The sequence below is a fragment of the Triturus cristatus genome, chromosome 7 (genome assembly GCF_964204655.1).
Source record: "Triturus cristatus chromosome 7, aTriCri1.1, whole genome shotgun sequence".
Taxonomy (NCBI): domain Eukaryota; kingdom Metazoa; phylum Chordata; class Amphibia; order Caudata; family Salamandridae; genus Triturus; species Triturus cristatus.
The window spans coordinates 643,965,607-643,987,302 of record NC_140590.1 but is presented as its reverse complement, the minus strand read 5'-3'; the positions used below and the strand labels follow the sequence as shown (position 1 = coordinate 643,987,302).

Genomic DNA, 21,696 nt, shown 5'->3' with positions numbered 1-21,696 from the left:
CAGGTCTAAAAATAAAATGTATAAATCAGAGATCAAACCGACATTGTGCTGCCTCCTAAAAGTCAAGGAAGATACCCTCAGAAAGAGGATTCTTTTATAATGCATTTTACAATGGAAGTAATACATTCATAGTCACATGGTTACAGAAAGAGCAATATAGTTTCTGAAATCACATTATTTAGCACTATCCCACGTATTCACAAAATGCCTTTTCCCGTCCCTGGTGCCCTTCAGACACCTACATTGTTAATACAAATGTTACTTCTGAATATACTGTGACAAGTTCTCATATGAAATCTTATCATGGTCCCAAAAGGTGAGGCCTTAGAAAAATTCACTCTCAAGAGAATAGTGTACTACAGGACTGTCAAGAAAAGAAACATCATTCTGGACCTGTGAAAATGACATTACATTTTAAAAACAATGTTTACAAAATTGCTCGCACATGAATAGTCTATGAGCAGGGTGAGATAGAAACAAAAAGAAATTACATGCTGGCTGCAGACAGCACCAGCCATTTTGAAAATGAGGAATACATTACCTAATGTTAGCATTGGCACAGTTTCCTCAATATAATGTCTTTGTTTCAACTACATGTTCATTTTCTATTATTGTGTTAACACTATTGTGCATATAATTATGAAGCCCTTTACCACCCCATAATTGTAAAATGATGCTAAATAGCATCTCGTTCAAATTAGCCTCACCTGGGCAGTTCATATAATCTACCAGCTCCTGGTGACCAGAACATGAGTTTGTTTTAAAGTAACGTTCTAATTTCATGCCAGATTACAATGTTGCTCTGGGCAGTGGTGAGATCTTAGAAAAAAACTAATTACTCCCTGAGTATTTCAAATGTTTCTTAGCTAACAGTAAATATGTTTTGTGTGACTTTCTGTGGTGCGAAAATACAGGACAAATGAGCATACCACTGTGTTCTACATTGGTTCCAAAGTTCCGATTGAGAATAGGGGAAATGCAAATTTGCTTCGTCAGATTTTTGCCAAGAAGGGTCTTGTTTGGCTATGATGAATATTTGAATAGTAAAATCTTAATTCTTTGACAAAGGAAATAGCAAGGTTTTAGAGGACCATTGACTAATAAAAATAGTGAATGTTTTTCAGTTAAATATGGGGCTGCTGAATCCATAAGTCTTTGAAATCTAATCCAGAGGAGAAAGTGTCTCATTTATCTTTCCATTTTCAGTAACAATTCTGTGTCTATCTCCCTTTCAGAGTGCTGGTGTTATGTCTGTGTATCTGTTTATGAAAAGATACACAGCCGAAGAGATCTATCGACCACACCCAGGCTTCTACCGTCCCCGGCTCAGCAACTGCTCAGATTACTCAGGCCAGTTCTTGCACCCTGATGCTTGGGTTCGAGGCCGCAGCCCTTCAGATATCTCCAGTGAAGCCTCACTCCAGATGAATTCAAATTACCCCGCACTCCTCAAATGTCCAGAGTATGATCAGATGTCATCATCTCCCTGTTGAACTAACCCGGGCTGTTTTTTCGAAGTGCCAACACTTCTTCTGCAAATGCTGAAGCTTATCATTCCTAAGACCACTAAATCAGGACAATCATGTATTTTAGCCATGCCTTAGAAATCGAATTATTTTCCTAGTGATTATCCTTGTACTGTATCTCCAGCTCAACTATTATAGCTTGATGTTGGTGAACCACCTAGTCAAGTGTATCCTTGTAGCCAATGGACATTTTGTATGTTTGGTAACATTCTTGTACCGTACATTCCTTTGCCAAGTAGAGTACCAGTTTTTAAATAATGATGGTAGAATAAAAAGTATAATCATCACCTTATGTTGGAATAGGCCATGAAAGTCTAGCAACGGCAGTCTTTCACTGTTACCGCTATCATTGGAAACATGACTTCCAGCTGAATTGTAAATAAGGTAGATGGACAATAAAGTTACTACATATGTAAGTTATTTGATTACATATATGTAAAATATTGTAAAACGTACATGTGTTCAAGTCCTCTGTTGATTTTCACCATTTATTTTTCATTATAAAGTCTCAGTGGCATTTTATTGTTCTTTGGAAATTTACATTTTCTCATAGTTTCCCATCTGACACTTAAGTTTAAATGTTTTAATTGGACAATTCTACAGAAGGACAACATATCACATGGGAGCAGACACTGCAACTGCAGCTACTTTTATGTGGAAGCAGGTTAATAATGAATAGATTGTGACACACATTACATGTGAGAAGAGAGCATTCGCGGAATTAATAAAGCTTTGGTGTGATAGGGAGGACTATATAAGGATAAGATAAGACATCATAGAGAAGGATTTAGAGAAACATACATAGAAGGGTATGCAAAAAAGAGAGATGTAGCACTGAGGAGACCCAGAAGATGATATGATATCATAGAGAAGCATGTAAAGGACAATTGAAGGAAACAATGAGGACAGGGGCCCGATGAAAAAAGATTACATTTGCTAAAAGTGGTGTGATTTTGCAAACCAACATATGTACAAATAGGTTGGTTCATCAACTACAGAATTGCAAAGAGTTGCAGAACTACCTGCCTAATTAATCGTAATTAGGCAGGTCACCATTTGCAATTCCCCGCCTGCAATCACAGGGATGGTGGTGACCACCATCATTGTGGTTGATTTCCCAAACAACAAACCTTTTTTTTGTTTTTTTAAAGCAGCCAGAGTTCCTTAAAGGAACCCAGACTGCTTTAAAAAGAAAAAAATGTTTTCCATTTTGGAAAACGTCAGTGAAAGCAGGCAGTGGTTCAGTGGACCACTCTCCCTGAAGCTACGACACCAGCTCTCAAAGGGAAACGATTCCAAGCGGAACCTTTCCTCTTTGTGAATAAGTTACCGCCCCAACTTGATAGTTGGTAACATGAGATAGAGATTACAGTCGCAAACTATTGATATACACCTTACCAGGTCTGGACAGATGTTTTATTCCACTGGGCATTTTGTCAATGGGTTGGAGCCCTTGGAGCCAGCTTTTGAATGCCCAGGGGAGCTCCTGGTTCCTCTGTCACTTTCCTCTGCTCCCTGCGGCTAATTGCAGCAGGTAGAAGGAGGAAAGATGGCTGGAGGGGAAGGTAGAGAGAAAGCAATCAGAGACAGAGGAGAGAGAGGGAAGTAGAGGAGAAGAGAAGAGAGGAGAGGATAAGAGAATGAGCAGGTGGATGGAAAGAGGGAGAGAGATTGTGCAAGGAGACGGGAGGGTTGCCAGGGTTGCTTTTGGTTCCCCAGCCAGGCCCTGTCGCTCACTAATTCGCAACTTGGGAGTAAAGCCCATAACATGCCCCTTACAAATTGCGATTCGATATACGCAGTCGCAGAACCTGTAATTCAGGATTTGCAACCACTAATTCACTTTGTTCATGAGGCCTCATATATCATCAAAGAGAAATAAGGGAATATATGGCATCAAGGAGGGTCCGCAGATGGAGATCCAGTTATACAACATTATTGAGTGTTACAGAGACCAGAAAAAACTGTGAGCAGCATTTCCAGGACCGCTAAAACAATGTGTTACTCTCTTCTAAGAAGGACAACAATCTTGAAACACATGTCTAGAGATACACAGCACTGGATGCACCAACAATAAAGAAAAATAAAAAGACTTTTACTGAAGTAAGTGCAACCATGCACTGCATTTACCATAATGTATCGAAGTGAACTGAGTGCTGGGTTGTGAGACATTGTACTCCCTTCCTTCTTTGTTTGATAATGCTCCTTTGAGCTAATGAGCTGACAAGCTCTGGTAGATGCACATGCTCTCAGTTAGTGGTACAGAGACCTGAGAAAACTATGAGCAGCATTTCCAGCATCTCTTTTTTTTTTTTTAAGTTTGAGTTTATTTGGAAAATAAGAGAAAAAGAACAGCATATACAAAGTAAACTTCGAAAAATACAATTAATATAAGGAATTATAAGTCATAAGAAAAAGTCATCATTATAGCAAACATGCTGCATAGAAAATAGAAAAGGGGGGAAAAAAAGGGGGGGGGGTTAAAACATAAATTAGCTCTATCAGAATATTAGAGAAAGAAACAACAAGGTAAAAAGTTAAAACACTGTAAGCATAAAAGGAAAATACCCAGAAATGAATAAAATTACAATATAAAGTAATTTTAGTATATAAATATTATTAACAATATCTTTAAAGAAAACAAGGTGAATTAAGGCGGTTTTTGTACATCATCAGCAACAGTAACAGCATTAGAGGCGGACCAGGATAAGTATGTAGTAAGGGGAAGCCATAAAAGGTCTCTTTTAATAGCTAAAGAAATAGGGTTAACAAAATTAGTATCAAGCCTGTGATGAAAGCACACAGCATTCCACCAAGCTTTGAAAGTAACTTTGTCAGCTTGTTTCCAATTTGAGGTTATTAAATGTAGAGCAACAGCCAGTAATAAATCTAGCAATTTAGAGCTAGTTGGTTACTGACGCCATTGGGAGGACAGGGAACCTATAAAGACATTGGATATGGAGAAAGAAATGTTAACTTTAAAGAGCTTTTTAATCTGAGACCAAACTAGTTGCCAGAAATTAGCAATATTGGGGCATTCAAATATCATATGTTTTAAATCTGCATTAGGGTTAGAACAAGACAAACAGGTAGATGGAGTAGTGTGAGAAAAAGAAGCTAATTTTGCAGGGGAAAATAATAGCCGTTGATAAACAAAATAAAGGGTTTGGGAGTTGTTGGCTGCTCTTGAAGTTTTGTGGATTTTGAGCCATAATTTATCCCATAAGGAGTATGGCCAGCATTGTTGCAAATCACTTTCCCATGCCAATTCAGTTTTTTATTTAAGCCTCTCTAAGGGCAAGAGTAGGCATTTATAAATGGAAGAAGCTGAAGGGGTTGAGTCTGGAATGGGAAATAAAGAGGAGCATTTTATAGGAATTGGGGTTAGTTGGTAGTGCAAGAAGATACTGGTTTAGCGACGGAAGTAAAGAGTAATAATGTTTACGAAAAGAATTAGGTAATGAGTATTTTGCTTGTAGATCAGAGAAGGATAGAGGAAGATATTTATGTAAAAGTTGGGAAATCCAGAGTAACTCTTTAGATCTCCGGGATTTCCAGTAAATGGAACGATTTTTGATGCATTGTGAATTGTTGTGCCAAATAGGTTGTTGGGACAAAGAGGCAATAGAAGGGTACGAAAAAGGTAGAAAAGAGGTTAGAAGTTTAAGAGAGTGAGAAATAATAGGCGAACGTACAGAAGAAATATTGTTGGTAAAAGCAAGAAACTCCTGAAACGCAAAAGGAGAAAGTGTATCTTTCTCTATGGAGAGCCACACAGGGGGATGTAAGGGAAATGCGGAAGAAAGCCAACGAGAAGACTGCTTTAAAGAAAAGGCCAAGTGATAAGCTTTGAAATCAGGAAAACAAAGGCCTCCATTGAATGTATCCTTTTTTAAAGAAGATAAGGCTATTCGAGGAGATTTATTTTCCCATATAAATTTTGTTAAAAGTGAATCAATTTTTTTAAAGTAGTGACCGGGACTATGTACAGGTATGGAAAGAGTATATAAAATCAATGGGGTGAGCATCATCTTAATGGAATTTAGACGGCCCCCCTAGGATAGAAAAAGGGGATGCCAGCGAGTAATATTATCATTTAGTGATTTTATAATGTGATCAAAATTTAGTTTTAAGGTATCAGGGATTGAAGAAGAAAACCATAGACCTAGATATTGAGGGGCAGATTTATGTTCCCTGGCGCATCCCTGCAAATCGGCATGGATGCGCCAGGGAAGATGCGTCACGAAAGTTTACCCTTGCGCCACAATAGATGCGCCGCATTTACAATGCAGCGCATCGTGGCGCAAGGATAAACAGATGCGTGATGCATCTGATGGCGGAAGGTTGGCGCATTGCTGGAGTTGCGTCGCAAGTGCGACGCAGCTCCAGCAAGGCTCGGGAGTGCCCTATCGCTACAATGCTGCGTCAGTACTTACGCCTGCTTCAAGCAGGCGCAGGGTTTTAACGCAGCATGGCCGGAAAAGTGACTGAGTGAAATCTTGTAGATTTCACTCAGCCACTTTTCGGAGGCGTTCCTGCACCGGAACGCCCCCCCCCCCTGTGCAGGTACGCCCACATGTGGCGCAAGCTTTATAACGTGACGCATCTCCCTAGATGCGTCACGTTGTAAATGGGGCGCAACATGGCGCAGGGTTTACGCCCCCGCTGCGTCACAAAAGTGACGCAACGGCGGCGTAAAAGTGGCGCAAGTCCGTTATAAATCTGCCCTTTAATTTTTTAGGGTTTCCATGAAAAACCCGTATGAGTGAAATAATGTTTAAGGCATAACACATTAAGTGGTAAAACTTCACATTTATCCAAATTAAGACGTTATCCTGATAATTGTGAAAAAGTGTTAACCTGATGAAAGAAGGGAGGAAGGGAAGTGGATGGGTTAGAACAATATAAAAGAATATCATCTGCATAAGCAGACATTTTAACGTGATGAGAACCAAGTTGAAAACCAGAGATCTGAGCATCTTGTCTAATTTTGGTTAAAAAGGGTTCTAGCGCTATTATAAAAACCAACGGAGACAATGGACAACCTTGTCTCACCCCTCTGAGAAGAGAAAAATAATCTGAGATTCTGCCATTAAAAAAAAATAGAAGCTCTGGGACCGGAATAAAGTAAAGAAATTAAGGAGATTATTATAGGAGGAAAACCTATCCATTTTAAAGCATGAAACATGAAATCCCAACCAATCCTGTCAAATGCTTTTTCAGCATCTAAAGCTATGACAGCAATAGGATAATCTAGGGAAGAAGCCTTACTAAGGAAATTAAAGAAGACTAGAATTATCTGAGGATAAGCGACCTTTTACAAAGCCGGATTGTTCGGGTCCAATAAGTTCAGGTAAGATAGGATCAATGCTTAATGCTGAAAGTTTTGCAAATATCTTATAGTCAGTATTGACTAAAGAGATGGGGCGGTAGTTTTTACATAAGGAAGGATCTTTGTTATTCTTTGGGATTAGACATATCATGGCTTCTTGAAAGGTGCCATGAGATGAACCATTAGTAATAAAGGAGTTAAATAAAAGTAAAAGATTAGGAAGTAGGATTTTAGCAAAGTGCTCGTAGAACTCAATGGTAAATCCATCCGGACCTGGGGCCTTCCCACGTCGTAGCGCCGAAATAGCATGAGTAATGTCAGTTAAAGTAATGTCAAGTTCCAAGGAATCAAAATTGATAGATTCAGAGGGAGGAAGATGAATAGGTTGAACATAAGAGGATAAATCTGGTTGAGTTGGTTGATTCTCTGGAGTATATACATTTTTATAGAAGGAGACAAATTCATTTAAAATATCTTCATCTTTAAATAGAAGAGACCCATTAGTACTTTGTAGAGAATCTATTTTAGTTCTTTCTTTCTTTATTTTTAAGTAGTTGGCTAGCAGTTTTCCCATTTTATTTTGGCCACCATAATTGTGAGCACTACTCTTTAAAAGATAGGAAGAAGCCACTTCTGTCGATAGTCTGTTAAAAGTAAGTTTGGCATCAATATGAATTTTTAGTGAGGATTCAGAGTTGGAGTGGTCATAAGATTATTCCAAATGTTTAATTTTATGAAGTAATTGGTCAGATTTAATTTCAAAAGACTTTTTCTTTTCTGAGACGAAATAAATTCATTATAAAACCTCTAGCTGCTGCCTTAAAGGAAACCCAAATCATAACAGGAGAAGAGTCTGAAGTTGAATTAATATTTGAACATTGGAATGCTGGGAGCTCCCTTGTAGACAATGGAGTTTTTCCTGCTTCTACAGGCCGGTAAAGGCCCGCAGAGCAACATTCCAATGTCTTACAATGGCCTCTCGGACCTCGAGGGGATTTAAATCCCCTCGAGCTTTGAGAGGCCTTTGTTTCATTTGTTAGAACATTCCGCCCTCTGGTGGCAGAATGTTCTAATAGCCTTATAGCCCTTCGTAGCAGGGCTATACAGGCTATTAAAGTCCAGCTACCTTGTTAAAGTCCCTCGCCTTTGGCTTGGGCCTTTAACACGGTAGCGGGCCTTTAATAGCCGGTATAGCCTGCTACGGCGGGCTATAAGGCTATAATAAAAAACTGAATTGGCTATAGAAAATTGGGCCGCACGTAATGAATTATTGAAGCGCCACCTGCCTGTATGAGGGACAAAGGGTATTAGCTCAACATCAACAAAAGCTGGAGCATGATCTGAAATTAAAATGGATCCTATCTCGGAGTGTAGGGTTGTTGAGCTAAAGGCTTACTAAGAAAGAGATAATACGGGATCGTGTTTGATGTGGGGGGTGAAAAAAAGGGTATTCTCTGAGATCAGGATGACAAAGTCTCCAAATATCAACAAGGGACCTACGTTGTATGGAGGAGGTGAATTGTGAGTGCATTCTAGTATTTACATATTTGACAGACGAATGTCGATCCAATAAGGGGTTGAGCGTTTGGTTGCAGTCACCGCCAAAGATAATGTAATCCTCATCATATGAGATTAATTTATCAGAGATTTGTGTCCAGAAAACCTTATCAACTGTGACAGGACCATAAACATTGAGAATAACCAGAGGTATGTTATCAATAAGGAGTTTAACAATAACCCAACGTCCATAACAGTCATTTTCTTGATGAACGATGGAAACATTGAGTTTCGTATGACAGAGAATCAGAACTCCATTCTTCTTACCTAAAGTTGGAGAGGAGAAAACTTTCCCTACCTAACATCTCTTCAGTTTGGAAGCTTCAGTTTCAAAGAGATGAGATTCTTGAAGTAAAGCAACATCAGTTTTTAAATTGGCTAAATGGGATAGCACCCATTGTCTTTTAATGGGATTATTTAACCCCTTAACATTCCATGTAGTAACTCTGAATGTGGGTAAAAAGTATTAACATGAACAATCGTTAAGCAAACAGTGAAAAGAATGAACCTTGAATTGAGATAAAATGGAAGAAAAAGAGAATGAAGAAAGAAGGTATTAGGGTAAAGATCAAAAGGAACACAAAGAAGTAGCAGAATGAGGAACGGGGCAACATAAGCATTTGCTGAACTTACAATGCTATAGTCAACCAAATACATATGAACGAATAGAGAAGGTGTGAGGGAGAAAAAGAAAAGGAAAGAAGTGTAGAGAAAAGAATACTTAGAGAAGAATAAGATGGAGAACAAAGAGTCAGTACATGTCATACAAATGACGACTGAAGGACATACTTCCAACACAACACGAAATGGGGGATGGATACACCAGAAGATGACGACAACGACAACACCATTGGAGCTCCGCCGAGCCCACAAGGGGACCATGGGTAATACTTCGACAAAATGAAGGAGATCAAAAGGTAGTAACAGGAGAATATCTAAACCTGTATAAGAAAAGGGATAAAACATGTAGATGAAATAAATCATGCAACGTAAAGGAAAGAAGGGACAATAAATAAGAGCAACAGATGAATACATTGAGAAAACAAATGTGTGAACAGATTAACAATCAAAAAGTTACATGAACAAGAAAACAATCAGACAAGAAGAAGAAAAAATAAAAAATCAGATGGGCTTTGAAGTGTCCATCGCAACAGCTCCATGTTGACGAAGGAATTCCTGCAGGACAGCTGGGTCATCAAATGTGGTAGTCTTTTCTGTATAGGTGTACAGTCCAATTCTGGCATTTAGAGATCGCAGTTGAGGACGAAGATCAAGGAATTTCTTCCGACGATTAGCTGTTATTTTAGCCACATCTTGAGAGAAAAATAGGCGTTGACCCTCCCCAAAAATGTGTTTTCTGGATTTGACTGCAGACAAGACTTGGAGAAGGTCCATATATTGCAAGAAAAACATGATGACTCCTCGGTGTTTTGCAGAGATATTGGGTCCAAGTCTATGAGCCCTCTGGATATGGAGAGGAGTTGTAGTAGGAAGGTCTAAGAGCCTAGGTAAGAAAGTTAGAAAAAAGACGGTTGGGTTGGAACCTTCTATATTTTCGGGAAGACCATAAATTCGGAGGTTATTCCTGCGATTACGATTTTCTAATTCTTCCAACTACTTCTTAAGCATGGCAATTTCAGATTCCAGAAAGGAAATGCGAGAGCATGAGACCTGCAAATAATCAGTTCTCTGTTCCACAGCAAGCATACGTGAATCTAGTGAGGACCATTTCTCATCCAAATGCTGCAACGTCTTATTGGTCTTCTCAATGAAAGGCTTCAGAGCACAAATTTCTTCAAGGATTATTTCCATAGAGGCCAAAGATGAGTTTACTGGAGATGGGGGGTCCTTTTTCGGTTGTTTGGTGGAGATTGCAGGTAGTTTACTTGCTAGGTGTGATTTTGAAATGGCACCTGACGCCTGATCAGGTTTTTGAGACAAAACATCCTCCATTTCGCTATGAGGGGATTCAGAATCTAATGGCGCGGTGGGTTTGGATGAAGTAGTAAGTTTAAGAGTCCTTAGTATTTCCATAGAAAAAACACAGAAAATAGGAATAAGCACTACTGAAGTTTAAAACGTCCAAAGAGCAATATGAACTAGTCTCAGATCCATGAAAAGGTCATTGAGCACCTTCGCAGTCAACCAAAAGCATTAGTAGAGTGATAACAAAAAAATGACATGAGAATATCTAAGTTCTTGTGGAATAATGAGGCGGGTCAAGCCAAAAAGAGAAAACTGAAAAAAGAAGTCACAAAAACATCCTTGCACAAAAGTAAAAAGGAGGTGGCTGTAGCCTACTCTTGAAGATAAGCTGAGATGCAAATATGTGGAAAAAACTCTTCCAAATATGACCACAAAACGTTGCAGCAACTGATAGAGCAGTGATATATTGAACAACCACAGGATAAGTCAATTGAGGAAAACATTATCTAAAATGCTTAAATGACACAGTGCCAAAAAAGGGAGTCACAAAATGGCAGCCATAACTGAAGAACCAAGTGACATTAGGTCCTCAAAGTAGCAGGAAAAACCTCAGGTAAAAAGAACCATAGGAAAGTCATTTATTCATTTAAAAAGGCAGCCATAAGTTTTCCTTTCCTCAAAGGTACAGAGAGGAATGCACGTTGCAAGAAAACTCAAGTGAAAGCAGGAATCTCAATGAACAAAATGGCGGCCGATAATCAAAGGAAATGGCGCATCTCACCGAAAAATGCCAAAAACAGGGAAATACCGCAACTGAAACAGAACCGGAGGTTTCTTGTTGCTCTGTCAACAGCAGGCGTTTCCTTTAAAGTCCCATATCGAAGCGTTCTTCACTTGAAACTGAGACGTTGAAATTCCCTCGGCGCGGAGCTCTGTCGTCACGCGGCCATCTTGTGCGGCGCCAAAACCACGCCCCTCCATTTCCAGGACCTCTAAAACAAATTGTTAATCTATAATGAAGAAAGACAACAATCCGGAAACACGTGACTAGAGATACACAGCACTGGCTGCACTAACAACCGTGAAAATGAAAGACATTTTCCTGAAGTAAGTGTTACCATGCACTGCATTTACCATAATGCATCTGTTCAAACTGAGGGCTGGAATGTGGGGCAGTGTGTAGCATAAGGCCACCTTTGAAACTCATGCTTCTTATAATGCCTTGGGAATCATGACGTGTATTAAGAGTATATGGCCTTGCCCTTACATTTTATATATGATGTAACTTGTCGATTTAGGAGCATTTATAGTGTCAAGTGCACCCTGCACAAATTTAAACTGTTGTGTATGAAGGTTTCTAGATTAAGGTTAATACTATGTACAAACATTTTAAGTGATCAGAACTATGGTTTGATTTAGGGGGTGCAACATTTCACATGCCTAAAATGAGAAATTACATATTTCTGAATGATTTATTCGTGTGAATATTTGTATCAAGAAATCTATACAGGTTTAGAGTCTCATAACCTTCATGCATGTCTGTGTATCCATCTGTGATGTAGGTAGTTGTATTAGATCTTGACAACAAATGCATAAAGTAATGAAAATATATTAATGTATGTTTTGATTGTAACTAAACTAGATTTCATTTAACTTTTTAGATGAGATGTCCGAAGATGTGGAGGACAATCAGCCTTCCACCAGTTGTGAAGCACATGTAAAACATCAATTAACTAGACAAAAAATCACATGTTGTCAGATTCACTACCAGTGTGACAACTTCAGTAACAACCACCTCAACTACTACTCTCACAACAAGCACTGGTGCAGTAGACACCTCCAGTGACTTCCTTTTGTCAGCCTTCTAGGAAGCAGCAGCAAGAATAGAGCAATTAGCCCTGCCCCGGGTCGGTCCACTCCCCGATTCGTCCCCTCTGGAGGACCGCCTGTTGCTGGACCCCATGGACCGTAAGGCCATCTCGATCACCCACAAGAAATTGATCAACAATCGCCGACCCGATGTTGAAACTTAGGGAGGGGTGGGAGAGGGATCTGGAGGATATAGAGAATGACATGTGGCGGGACGCCTTAGCCTCACCCCGAGAAATAGCCATCCCTGTGCGCCTGTGCCTGCTCCAACTCAAGATCCTTCATCGGGCACATTTTGACGCCATACTCCTGTTCCGGCTGGGTAGACGTCCTGATCCCCTCTGCCTCCGACACTGCAATCAGGAGGGCACTTTTTTCCATATTCTATGGGACTGCCCACACATACACGACTACTGAGTGAAAATTGCCCGTCAACTCGGGAGAGCGGGAGGTAAATCCCTAGAGCTATCACCCCATTTGTGACTACTTAACATATGGGGGGCGTCCGATCTCACGCAGGCTGAACAGACATGGGCCTCCATGGGTTTCATTGTAGCAAAATGGAATATTGCACAACATTGGGGATGGCCACGGTCCCGCGCCTGAGTGACTGGGCAAAAGACATGGATATTGCCATGATAGTGGAAAAATCAGTATTCAAGAGTAGAGGCTGCCCCAAAAAATGGGATCTGAAGTGGGGGAAATGGAATAGATATAGAGGGGACATCTGTATCTCACCAACGGTGGAACTCCGGAGGGACAGACAGGCGCTAATGGCCCAGTTGACGGCGGAGGTGCTGGCTTCTCCCCCTTAGGGGCATGTTCTGGGTTTCTCAGTCTCCCGCTCCCTGCTCATTGTTGGCTTGCACCTGACGCTTAATTTGAACTTTTATTATTTCCAGGAAATGTATAATTATTATTTTTAGCATGGACCCCCATTTTGCCAAGGGGTGAATGGCACTATGTGAAAGGCATGTCCACATTCCAATGAATATTTTTCACAGTGACTGTATATTGTATGTACCGGTCTTTGGTTGGTGTGAAAATAAAAATTGTTTTTAAAAAAAATAAAAGAATAGAGCAATTGAGTTCCCAGTAGCAATATGTGAAAGGGGTCTCTCGTCGCTATTCTAAAAAACAGGTTCACCACGAAAACAATAACGGTCCTGATAATACTGAGTTTGGTCCTGAGATACCAGTTGAAGTGCTAATTTGTCACATTTTGTAGGCATGAGAAAGATCTACTTCAGACTCATGGATTTTTCAGATTATCAACAAAGTTTGAATTTCCTTCTCTTCCTCTAGACTCGAGAGTCAAGATGACTCCTTGGCCAGTTTGTCCAGTAAAGAGAGCATCATTCCACAGAGGCCTCCAGGGAGTGGTCTGGGAGTATATGATAGGATTCAGGAGGCTTCAGGTTGATGATGGAGCAGAGTATGTCAACCCCTGGGTGAAGGTGGTACCTTTAAAAATGAAGACCTTGTTGAAAATCATTCCTCTGATTTCAGAAGGGGACAACATAGTAATGATAGACTTAATGGACGCATACTTCTCCATTTCAACTGCTTGCTAACATCAGCTTTTCCTGATTTTTTGCGTGCAAGGCAGTCATATCCAGTTTTAAGTTCTATTGTTTGATCTTTACTCATCCCATAAGCCTTCATAAAGGCAGTTGCCACACTGGTAAGCCTTCTGTATCTTCAGGGCTGGTTTACCGTTTCCTGAATGATGGGCTCCTCTATGATCAGTTAAAAATACAGACACTGGAGGAGCTAGAAACAGTGTCTGCTTGTCTCAATCAGCTCACCGTTCTCCTGTTCCAGAATGCCAAATGACCCATCCCAGAACTTGATATTCATAGGACCTTGTTTTGGAACAGGCTTGGATATAAGATCCTCCCAGAACCCAGGGCCTTGGAACTACAGCGGCTTCTATGAACACTGTTGTTTCTTCAGTCAGCACCAGCAAGGATGTGGTTGGAAATTCAGTGACACTTGGTGCCCTGTGCGTTCTACTGTAACTTCATCCACTGTTACTACATGTTCACACACATTGATTTCAGGCCTTCCAGGACTTCAGCTTCCTAATTCCAATATCATCAAAGATTCCCAAATCCCTCTTTTATTGGCTGGGTTTGAAGAGCCCTCTCCACGATCTTCCTCTTCATCAAATCTCTCCTATGGTGAGAACAATTGGATATCAGCTATCTGGGTTGGAGGTGGGGCCATTCTTGGGAGAATGTCAATCCAGGATCTCTTATGGAAAATCTTCTTTCTTCAAACTGATGGGGAATATTTGCAGCTTTCATTTCGTTAAGACATTTCAAGCCTCACATTCAGGGTGATCTTATACGAGTGAGATCAAACAATATGGCGACAGTGAATCACCAGGAAGGTTTGAGATCCAGACAACTGGAGATGTGGGTTTCCTTGTTAGGGTGGTATATGGAATAGCAACTGTTTTCTTTCAGGGAACTTCATATCAGGGGATTGGACAATATCTATACGGAAAAGTTAAACAATCTTCCCATTCTTCCAGGAACTTTCCATGACTTACTTGAGCCATCTGTCAGGAAATTTGCAAGAGATTTGGGACTCCAGCTCTGGATCTGTTTACTCCTCAGGACAACACTATTACTCGATCATTTGGTTACAGATATCGAGTAGACAGAGCTCGATGTTGGATGCCTTAGTATTAGAGTGGCCTCAGAAGCCTCTGTATGCTTGTCTCATATTCACCTTGATCGCCAAACTTCTTACTTAGATTTTGTATGTAGGTGGGGGAATTAACTGTGGTAGTAACATTTTGATGTCACAAAATATAGCTTTCTCTGTTGCAATCGCTTGCAGTTCAACCTCTTTGGCGTTTACCATCTATTCCTCCTCCCATCCATCCCATGGGGAATTTCCTTTAAAAGAGATTTTACTTTTTGTTTGCAAGGTGAAAGGAGGAGACTTCAAGGACATTCCTCTATTTAGGTGAGTTGTTCAAAAATCATGTAAACCCTCAACATTAATGTCCTATGTTCGGCATTGGGGAGCATTTCTGAAATGATGTACTGGTCATTCAGTCTCTCCATTGCACTAACATTTATTTTCCATTTAATTTGCAGTTTGTGTGGGGTGCTTGTCATTTGAATCTTATTGCCTGTTAATTGAGGACCCCATGGGCTGTGATTAAGGCCTTTCAGAAGCTTTGGGGAGGCATTTTGGCCTCATGCCTTTTAAAAAGCTTTTCGTTCTCCTACCCTTCATTTTATTCTCTAGTCCTTCCGTGGAATTCGTCTCTTGTAGTGTATGCTTTACAAGCGCATCTTTATGAGTCTTTAGGCTCCACTGACATTAGTTTCCTACCATGAAGGCAGTGTGTTTTGTGGCAGTAACTTCAGCTTGCAGGATTGATGAGCTAGGAGCCTTGGTATGCATACAATTTTCCATTTTAGTAGACAGGGTTGTCCTTTGACCTAACCTATCTTAGTTACTTACGGTAGCTCCAGTTTTACATTAGGCTTATGAGATGAGACTGACAGTTTAGTTCCTTCCCATTTTTCTCTGGAAGAAGTACGTTTTCACACCCTTGATGTAAGAATATGTCAATTAGGGCCAGATGTACGACCCTAAATAGCATGTGTAAACGAAACGGGTTTGCGACCCGTTGGCGCATGCAAAATGGCCCAGGGCCATGTACAATTCATAAATAGCGAGTCACAATTTATTTGCGACTCGCTGCATTTGCACTGACCTTAAATCATCTCATAGGGCATTCATCATCAGTGAATCAGCTGCCTCTCCGACGTGGTGGACTGCACGGTAGTCCCCCTCTACATTCATTTGAGATATGAAGGGTGACACACCGTTATGAGCAATTAATCAATTTAGTTTGCAAGAAAGACGCTTGATTGTTTAATATTATATCTTTTGCTTGGATACAGAATTAGTTATTGATGATTGTGGTAAAATGTTTCTGGGTTTTTTGTAGTGATGAACAGTGATAAGAATTTGGGAATATCCACTTTAGCGAGTTACATGTTTTTGAAGAAGAAACAAGATCACATTTCTGAAAAGTTTATTTTTAAATGCAGGGCCAGGTTTTGAATTAAAACCATTCAAAATGCCTTAGGCAATACGACCTGAAAAAAAGGATGGAATGAGTGTTTAGGATAAGAAAAAACAGCTCTTAGTAATCTGGTTTTATTTTTACTGCACCTTGTGTGCAAGGAAGAAACAAGGAAGCAGGCGAGGTAGAGATGTGGACGACAGTGCAGAGAAAAAACAGGTAAGGATGAATAGGGAAAAGAGGTCAAGAGAAGGACGGGAGAGTAAACGGTCAGAGAGGAAGAGTGAATAGTTAAAAAATGCACAACATAGTAACATATGGGCAGGCCAGGAGGAAAAAGGGGCGAACACTACGAGTCACAAGCGGATAAATGTGAACAAAGATGGAAAACGGGTGGTCTCCCCCATGCGAAAGGGTCAGTAGTTTCTCTGGTTGTTCCCGGTGACAAGGAAATATTTTTGGTAAGTTGGTTTGTATAAATGATGGCTAGGATTTCTACCTCATCTGCCTATAAGTTTAGCAATAAAATACTTTGTTGTTTCCAGTAAGTTGTAAGCAAATAAACGCACACTGTTGCCTTTTCTCATGAAAATGTTGAGTACGTAATTGCAGACGTCACAGACCTGCCAACCTGAAGACCATTTTTATGGTGTGATTGTTCAGAAAAGGAAGCGTGGCATTGACAATTGGACGGGGACATGGCGAATGGCGCTTTGGGCACCTGTAATGTCGTGACACTGACGCAATACGCAAAGGCGTACGCATCAGGTCACGTGATTATTGTGATATAAATAAATCGTCGCGCACGCACGTAAGCCAGAACGGCTATGGCTGCGGACAGTACACCAAGTCTCCGTGTCAGCCCTTCATTGTGCCCCACTAGGCCAACAGAGGCAGCGACCCCCTCACCCCCAAAAACATAACAAAGTGGCGACGAGGGTGGGCGTGCCCTCGTGTGTGCTGATCCCGTGGTTGTGGCGGCCGTGGAACGAGCTCCGTTCTCGGCGCTCGTGCTCCGGTGTCGGCGCTTGTGCCCCCGCGGTGCCTCGCTGAGAGGTGTCAGCCCCTGCAGCGGCGTGTGAAGGTGGAGTCGTGCAGTAGTTGGAGCGCGCTCTTGATTTCCGGTGCATCGCGCACCACGTGTCTCCGAACCGGGGCAGAAGCGGGCGGTGTCACAAGCCTCGCTGGAGCGTCCCCGGCGCGTCTGCCACGTGGTTGCTGTCTCCCTGAGAGGGACGGAAGCGCTGTCTCGCGCTAGCTGCACGTGGTGCAGCCTTGAAGCCTCCCAGCCCGTGAGTAGTGTGCCTGGGCCCCACGTGTGTTTGGAGGGAGACTGGTTGCTAGCTGCCCAAGGCCCCCGCATCGTTGAATAGCCCTGAGAGCAAGAGGGGAAGTCTCAACTCGGCCAAGCAAGAGGCATCCATCTGCCACGTGGGAGAAGAGCAGGGAATGTGAAAGTGGGAACACCAGGTGCAGAAATAGGTCTCGCCTAGCGCAGGCAGCTCGCGCGCAACATGACCAACATTCCACCAGTTGAGCCGTTCTCAATAGAGGGGTCCCCATCAGCAGTGGCAGCCCGATGAAGAGACTGGGAAGATAGAGTCCGCATCTTCTTTGAAGCCACGAAGGTCCAGAGAGACCAAAAGCGCGCAATGATAATACACCTCGGAGGGAAGGAAATCCACAATATAGTCAAGACTCTCGTAGAAAACACCCCCAAAACTCACACGACAATGATAGCGGCGCTAAACGAACACTTCGAACCAATGGCGAATCGCGATTATGAGAGATTCATATTCCGCCAAGCACGCCAGCTTCCCGAGGAGTCGTTAGACAAGTTCCACGCCCGCCTGAAAAACCTAGCAGCCACCGGGGGTTCCGGGACGAGACGGAAGAAATAAGAGGCCAAATAATACAGGGGTGCGCGTCAGTCAAGCTGAGGAAGAGAATATTGGAGGAATCCGGCAAACCCCTAGCAGAAATACTGACAATGGGTCGGACAAAAGAACTGTAGAAAGCACGTGCTGTGCACATGGAAGCCGCCCTGCTGGCACCTGTAAAGGTGGAGCCCGTCAACGCAGTTGCAGTCAGACCAAGACAAAGATGGCCCAAAAAGGGAGCAAGCTCGACCGCTCAGGAACAACCCAGGTCATGCGGATACTGCGGAGGGTCACCACATGCTGCGGCGGAGTGTCCCACACGTGGAAGGAAGTGTCTGAGGTGTGGCCGTTTCAACCATTTCGAGAAGGTGTGCCGCTCGAAGAAATTCCGCAAACCCCGTCAAACGGCGAATGCCGTGGAGGAAGGAGAGCTGGTGGCCAGCGACATGGATGATGATGGTGAAGAAGAGAAGGTGATACACCGGATACACATGATAGGCACAGCAACGCGCAGGACAAGACGCCTTCCACAGTGCAGCATCCGGGTAGGATCGCAAGAGATCACCACCGTAGTAGACACAGGAGCTAGCATTAACATCATGGCCGCTGCGCTGCACAGCTCCATGCACCCGAAGCCCGTGCTACAACCATCAACGATAACGGTATTCGCCTACGGACAGGAGGAGCCGTTAAAAGAGTGTGGCAAGTTCAAGACCACGATATCTCATGGGACACGATCAGTCACGTCGAACATCTATGTTACAGAAGACGGACAAGGTATGCTCCTAGGCTGCAGAGCCGCGGAGGAACTCGGGGTAGTGACATTCGCGTTTGGAGTGTACCAAGAGTCGATGCAACACATCCTTGAAGAATTTGAAGAGGTGTTCCAGGGGATAGGCAAGTTCCGCGGCAAGGAAATCCACTTGCATATCGATCACACCGTCCAGCCAGTAGCCCTACGACATCGCCGCATAGCGTTCCATCTCAGACCTTTGGTGGAGGCTGAATTGAAGAAGCTTGAAGCGGCTGGAATAATCGAGAAGGTATCTGGGCCGACCCCGTGGGTGTCTCCCATAGTCGTGGCAAGGAAACCTAAACAGCCTGGCGCAGTCCGAATATGCGTTGATATGCGACTTCCCAACGTTGCCATCAAAAGGGAGCGCCATATCACTCCCACCATCGACGACCTCATTGGAGAGATGGCGGGTGCCAGGTGGTTCTCGAAGTTGGATCTCCGATCAGGATAACCAACTGGTGCTGGATGAAGCGTCCCGGAACATCACCACGTTCTCAACACATGTGGGTCTAAGGCGTTACACCCGATTGAGCTTTGGAGTGTCGAGCACCGCCGAGGTGTTCCAAAACATGATCCAGGAGCTCATCGCGGGGATCCCCGGGGCAATCAATGTCAGCGATGACATTATGGTACACGCCACGACGATTGCGGAACACAATGAGCGGTTGGTACAGGTGCTACGACGGATAAGAGATGCAGGTCTCACACTGCATCGTGAAAAGTGCGAGTTCCTGTGCGACAAGCTCCAGTTTTTTGGATACACTTTCTCTGCAGAAGGAGTAAACCCCGATCCGGAGAAAGTGAAGGACATTAAAGAAGCGGCCGCCCCTACAAACATCACGGAAGTACGAAGCTTTCTGGGAATGGTCAACTACTGCGGTAGATTCATCAAAGATCTGGCCAACCTAACAGCGCCCCTGAGAGAACTGACAAGAGAATCCACCCCCTGGACATGGAGCAGCGAGCATGCCCGAGCATTTGAGGAGATCAAGAATGCACTGTCAGACGCAACAACACTTGCATTCTTTGACCCAGCCAAGCTCACACTAATTGCCGTGGACGCCGGTCCAGTCGGACTGGGCGCAGTTTTACTGCAGAGGAAGACGAGTGCGGAGGAATGGACTCCTGTGGCCTTTGCCAGCAGGTCACTCACAGAGACAGAGCAAAGATTTTCCCAGATAGAGAAAGAGGCAATAGCCATTCATTGGGGTTGTCACCATTTCCACTTATACGTGTACGGCAAACCATTTGTGGTGGCAACCGACCACAAGCCTCTGGTAGCCCTGTTCGCGGGTACATCCACGAAACCACCACCGAGGATTGAGAAGTGGATGCTTCAATTACAAAATTACAACTGCAAAATAGAGTACCAGCCGGGAACACGGAATCCCGCAGACTACCTCTCTCGTGACCCTCGCAAGGCGACCCCACAAGAGATGGCCGAGGCGGCGGAAACGGAGGAGTATGTACGATGCATTACTGCCCGGTCATGTCCCAGACCAGTATCCATGGCCAGCCTGTCACAAGCCACCAGTGAGGATGAATGCCTGCAGAAAGCCAAGCTGGCGGTCCGAAACAACAACTGGAATAGAGCTAGAGAGGAGTGGAAGAGCCTGACGCCTAGAGCGAAACAGATAATGGACAGCCTCTACAACGTCAGAGAAGAGCTGACCGAAGACGACACAGGGTGCTTACTGAGAGGACACCGCCTAGTTGTCCCAACGTCGCTAACCCAGAGAATGGTGGACCTAGCTCACGTTGGCCATCAAGGCATGGTGAAAACCAAGTCGAGGCTCCGCACTAAAGTGTGGTCCCCTCTCATGGACGAACTGGTAGAAGTCACGGTTCGGGCGTGCCACGCCTGCCAGGTCACTGGAGAAGTGCCCCGGCCAGCTCCCATTGCCATGGAACCTCGACCCAGGAGACCGTGGTCCAAGATCAGTGTGGATTTCGGCAGCCTGCCGGATGGAAGGCACACGCTAGTCGCCATTGATGACCCCTCAAAATATCCCGAAGTAGAAATACTAGCAGCTTTGAGTGCAAGTGAGGTGATCCCGAAAATAGAGAAGATTATGGCAACCCATGGAGTGGTGCAGGAAATCAGAACGGACAATGGGTCCCCGTTTCAGAGTCAAGAATTTGCTACATATCTGCAAGCGTTGGGCATTCATCATCGGCGAATCACGCCCCGCTGGCCTCAGGCCAATGGGGAAGCCGAACGGTTTATGAGGACCCTCAATAAAGTGATACGAATTGCTCATGAGAAAAGCCAGTCGGTAGAGCTCGCGATCTTTACCTTCCTCCGAAGCTATCGCCAAACGCCTCATTCCACTACAGGAACTGCCCCGGCTCATTTGCTGATGGGACGGGTAGTAACAGACACAATTCCACATCATCTAGAGTGGAGACCCGAAGTTCCCGACGACAGTGCCATTGATACCCGGCGCCGCGGAGCATATGCACAGGTTGACACCCGACGACGGGCGGTTGCACCGGATGTGACACCAGGGGACATGGTACTCATCGAGAATCGGATGCCCGGCAGCAAGTTCCGTTTGAGCTTTGAGCCGGAGCCATGGACTGTGAAAGAAGTTAGGGGCACCTGTGTGACGGCCCGACGAAGAGGAGAAAAGATAACAAGGAATGTTTCGTATTTCAAAAAGATTCCTGTTCCTTTTGGACTGGGAGATGGACGTCAAGGCGCGCCCTCGAGGCATTCGCAGAGAGTGGAGAGGTTCCTGGAACAAGCTGAA

General features: G+C 43.4%; 1 protein-coding gene across 3 annotated transcripts in view; it reads left to right on the top strand.

Moving 5' to 3' along the window:
- Positions 1-21,696, top strand: part of CACNG5 (calcium voltage-gated channel auxiliary subunit gamma 5) — a 417,838-nt gene that overhangs the window by 375,998 nt on the left and 20,144 nt on the right. Inside the window, exon 7 of one of the 3 annotated variants that reach the window (XM_085614419.1) lies at positions 1,236-2,052. The exons of 1 other annotated variant lie outside the window; for it this stretch is intronic. In XM_085614419.1, coding sequence (XP_085470545.1) covers positions 1,236-1,493 — 258 coding nt within the window. In that variant the 3' untranslated portion in view covers positions 1,494-2,052. Of the gene's footprint in view, positions 1-1,235; positions 2,053-21,696 lie in introns of those variants that run through there. One more of the 3 variants, XM_085614417.1, reaches the window with a different exon arrangement.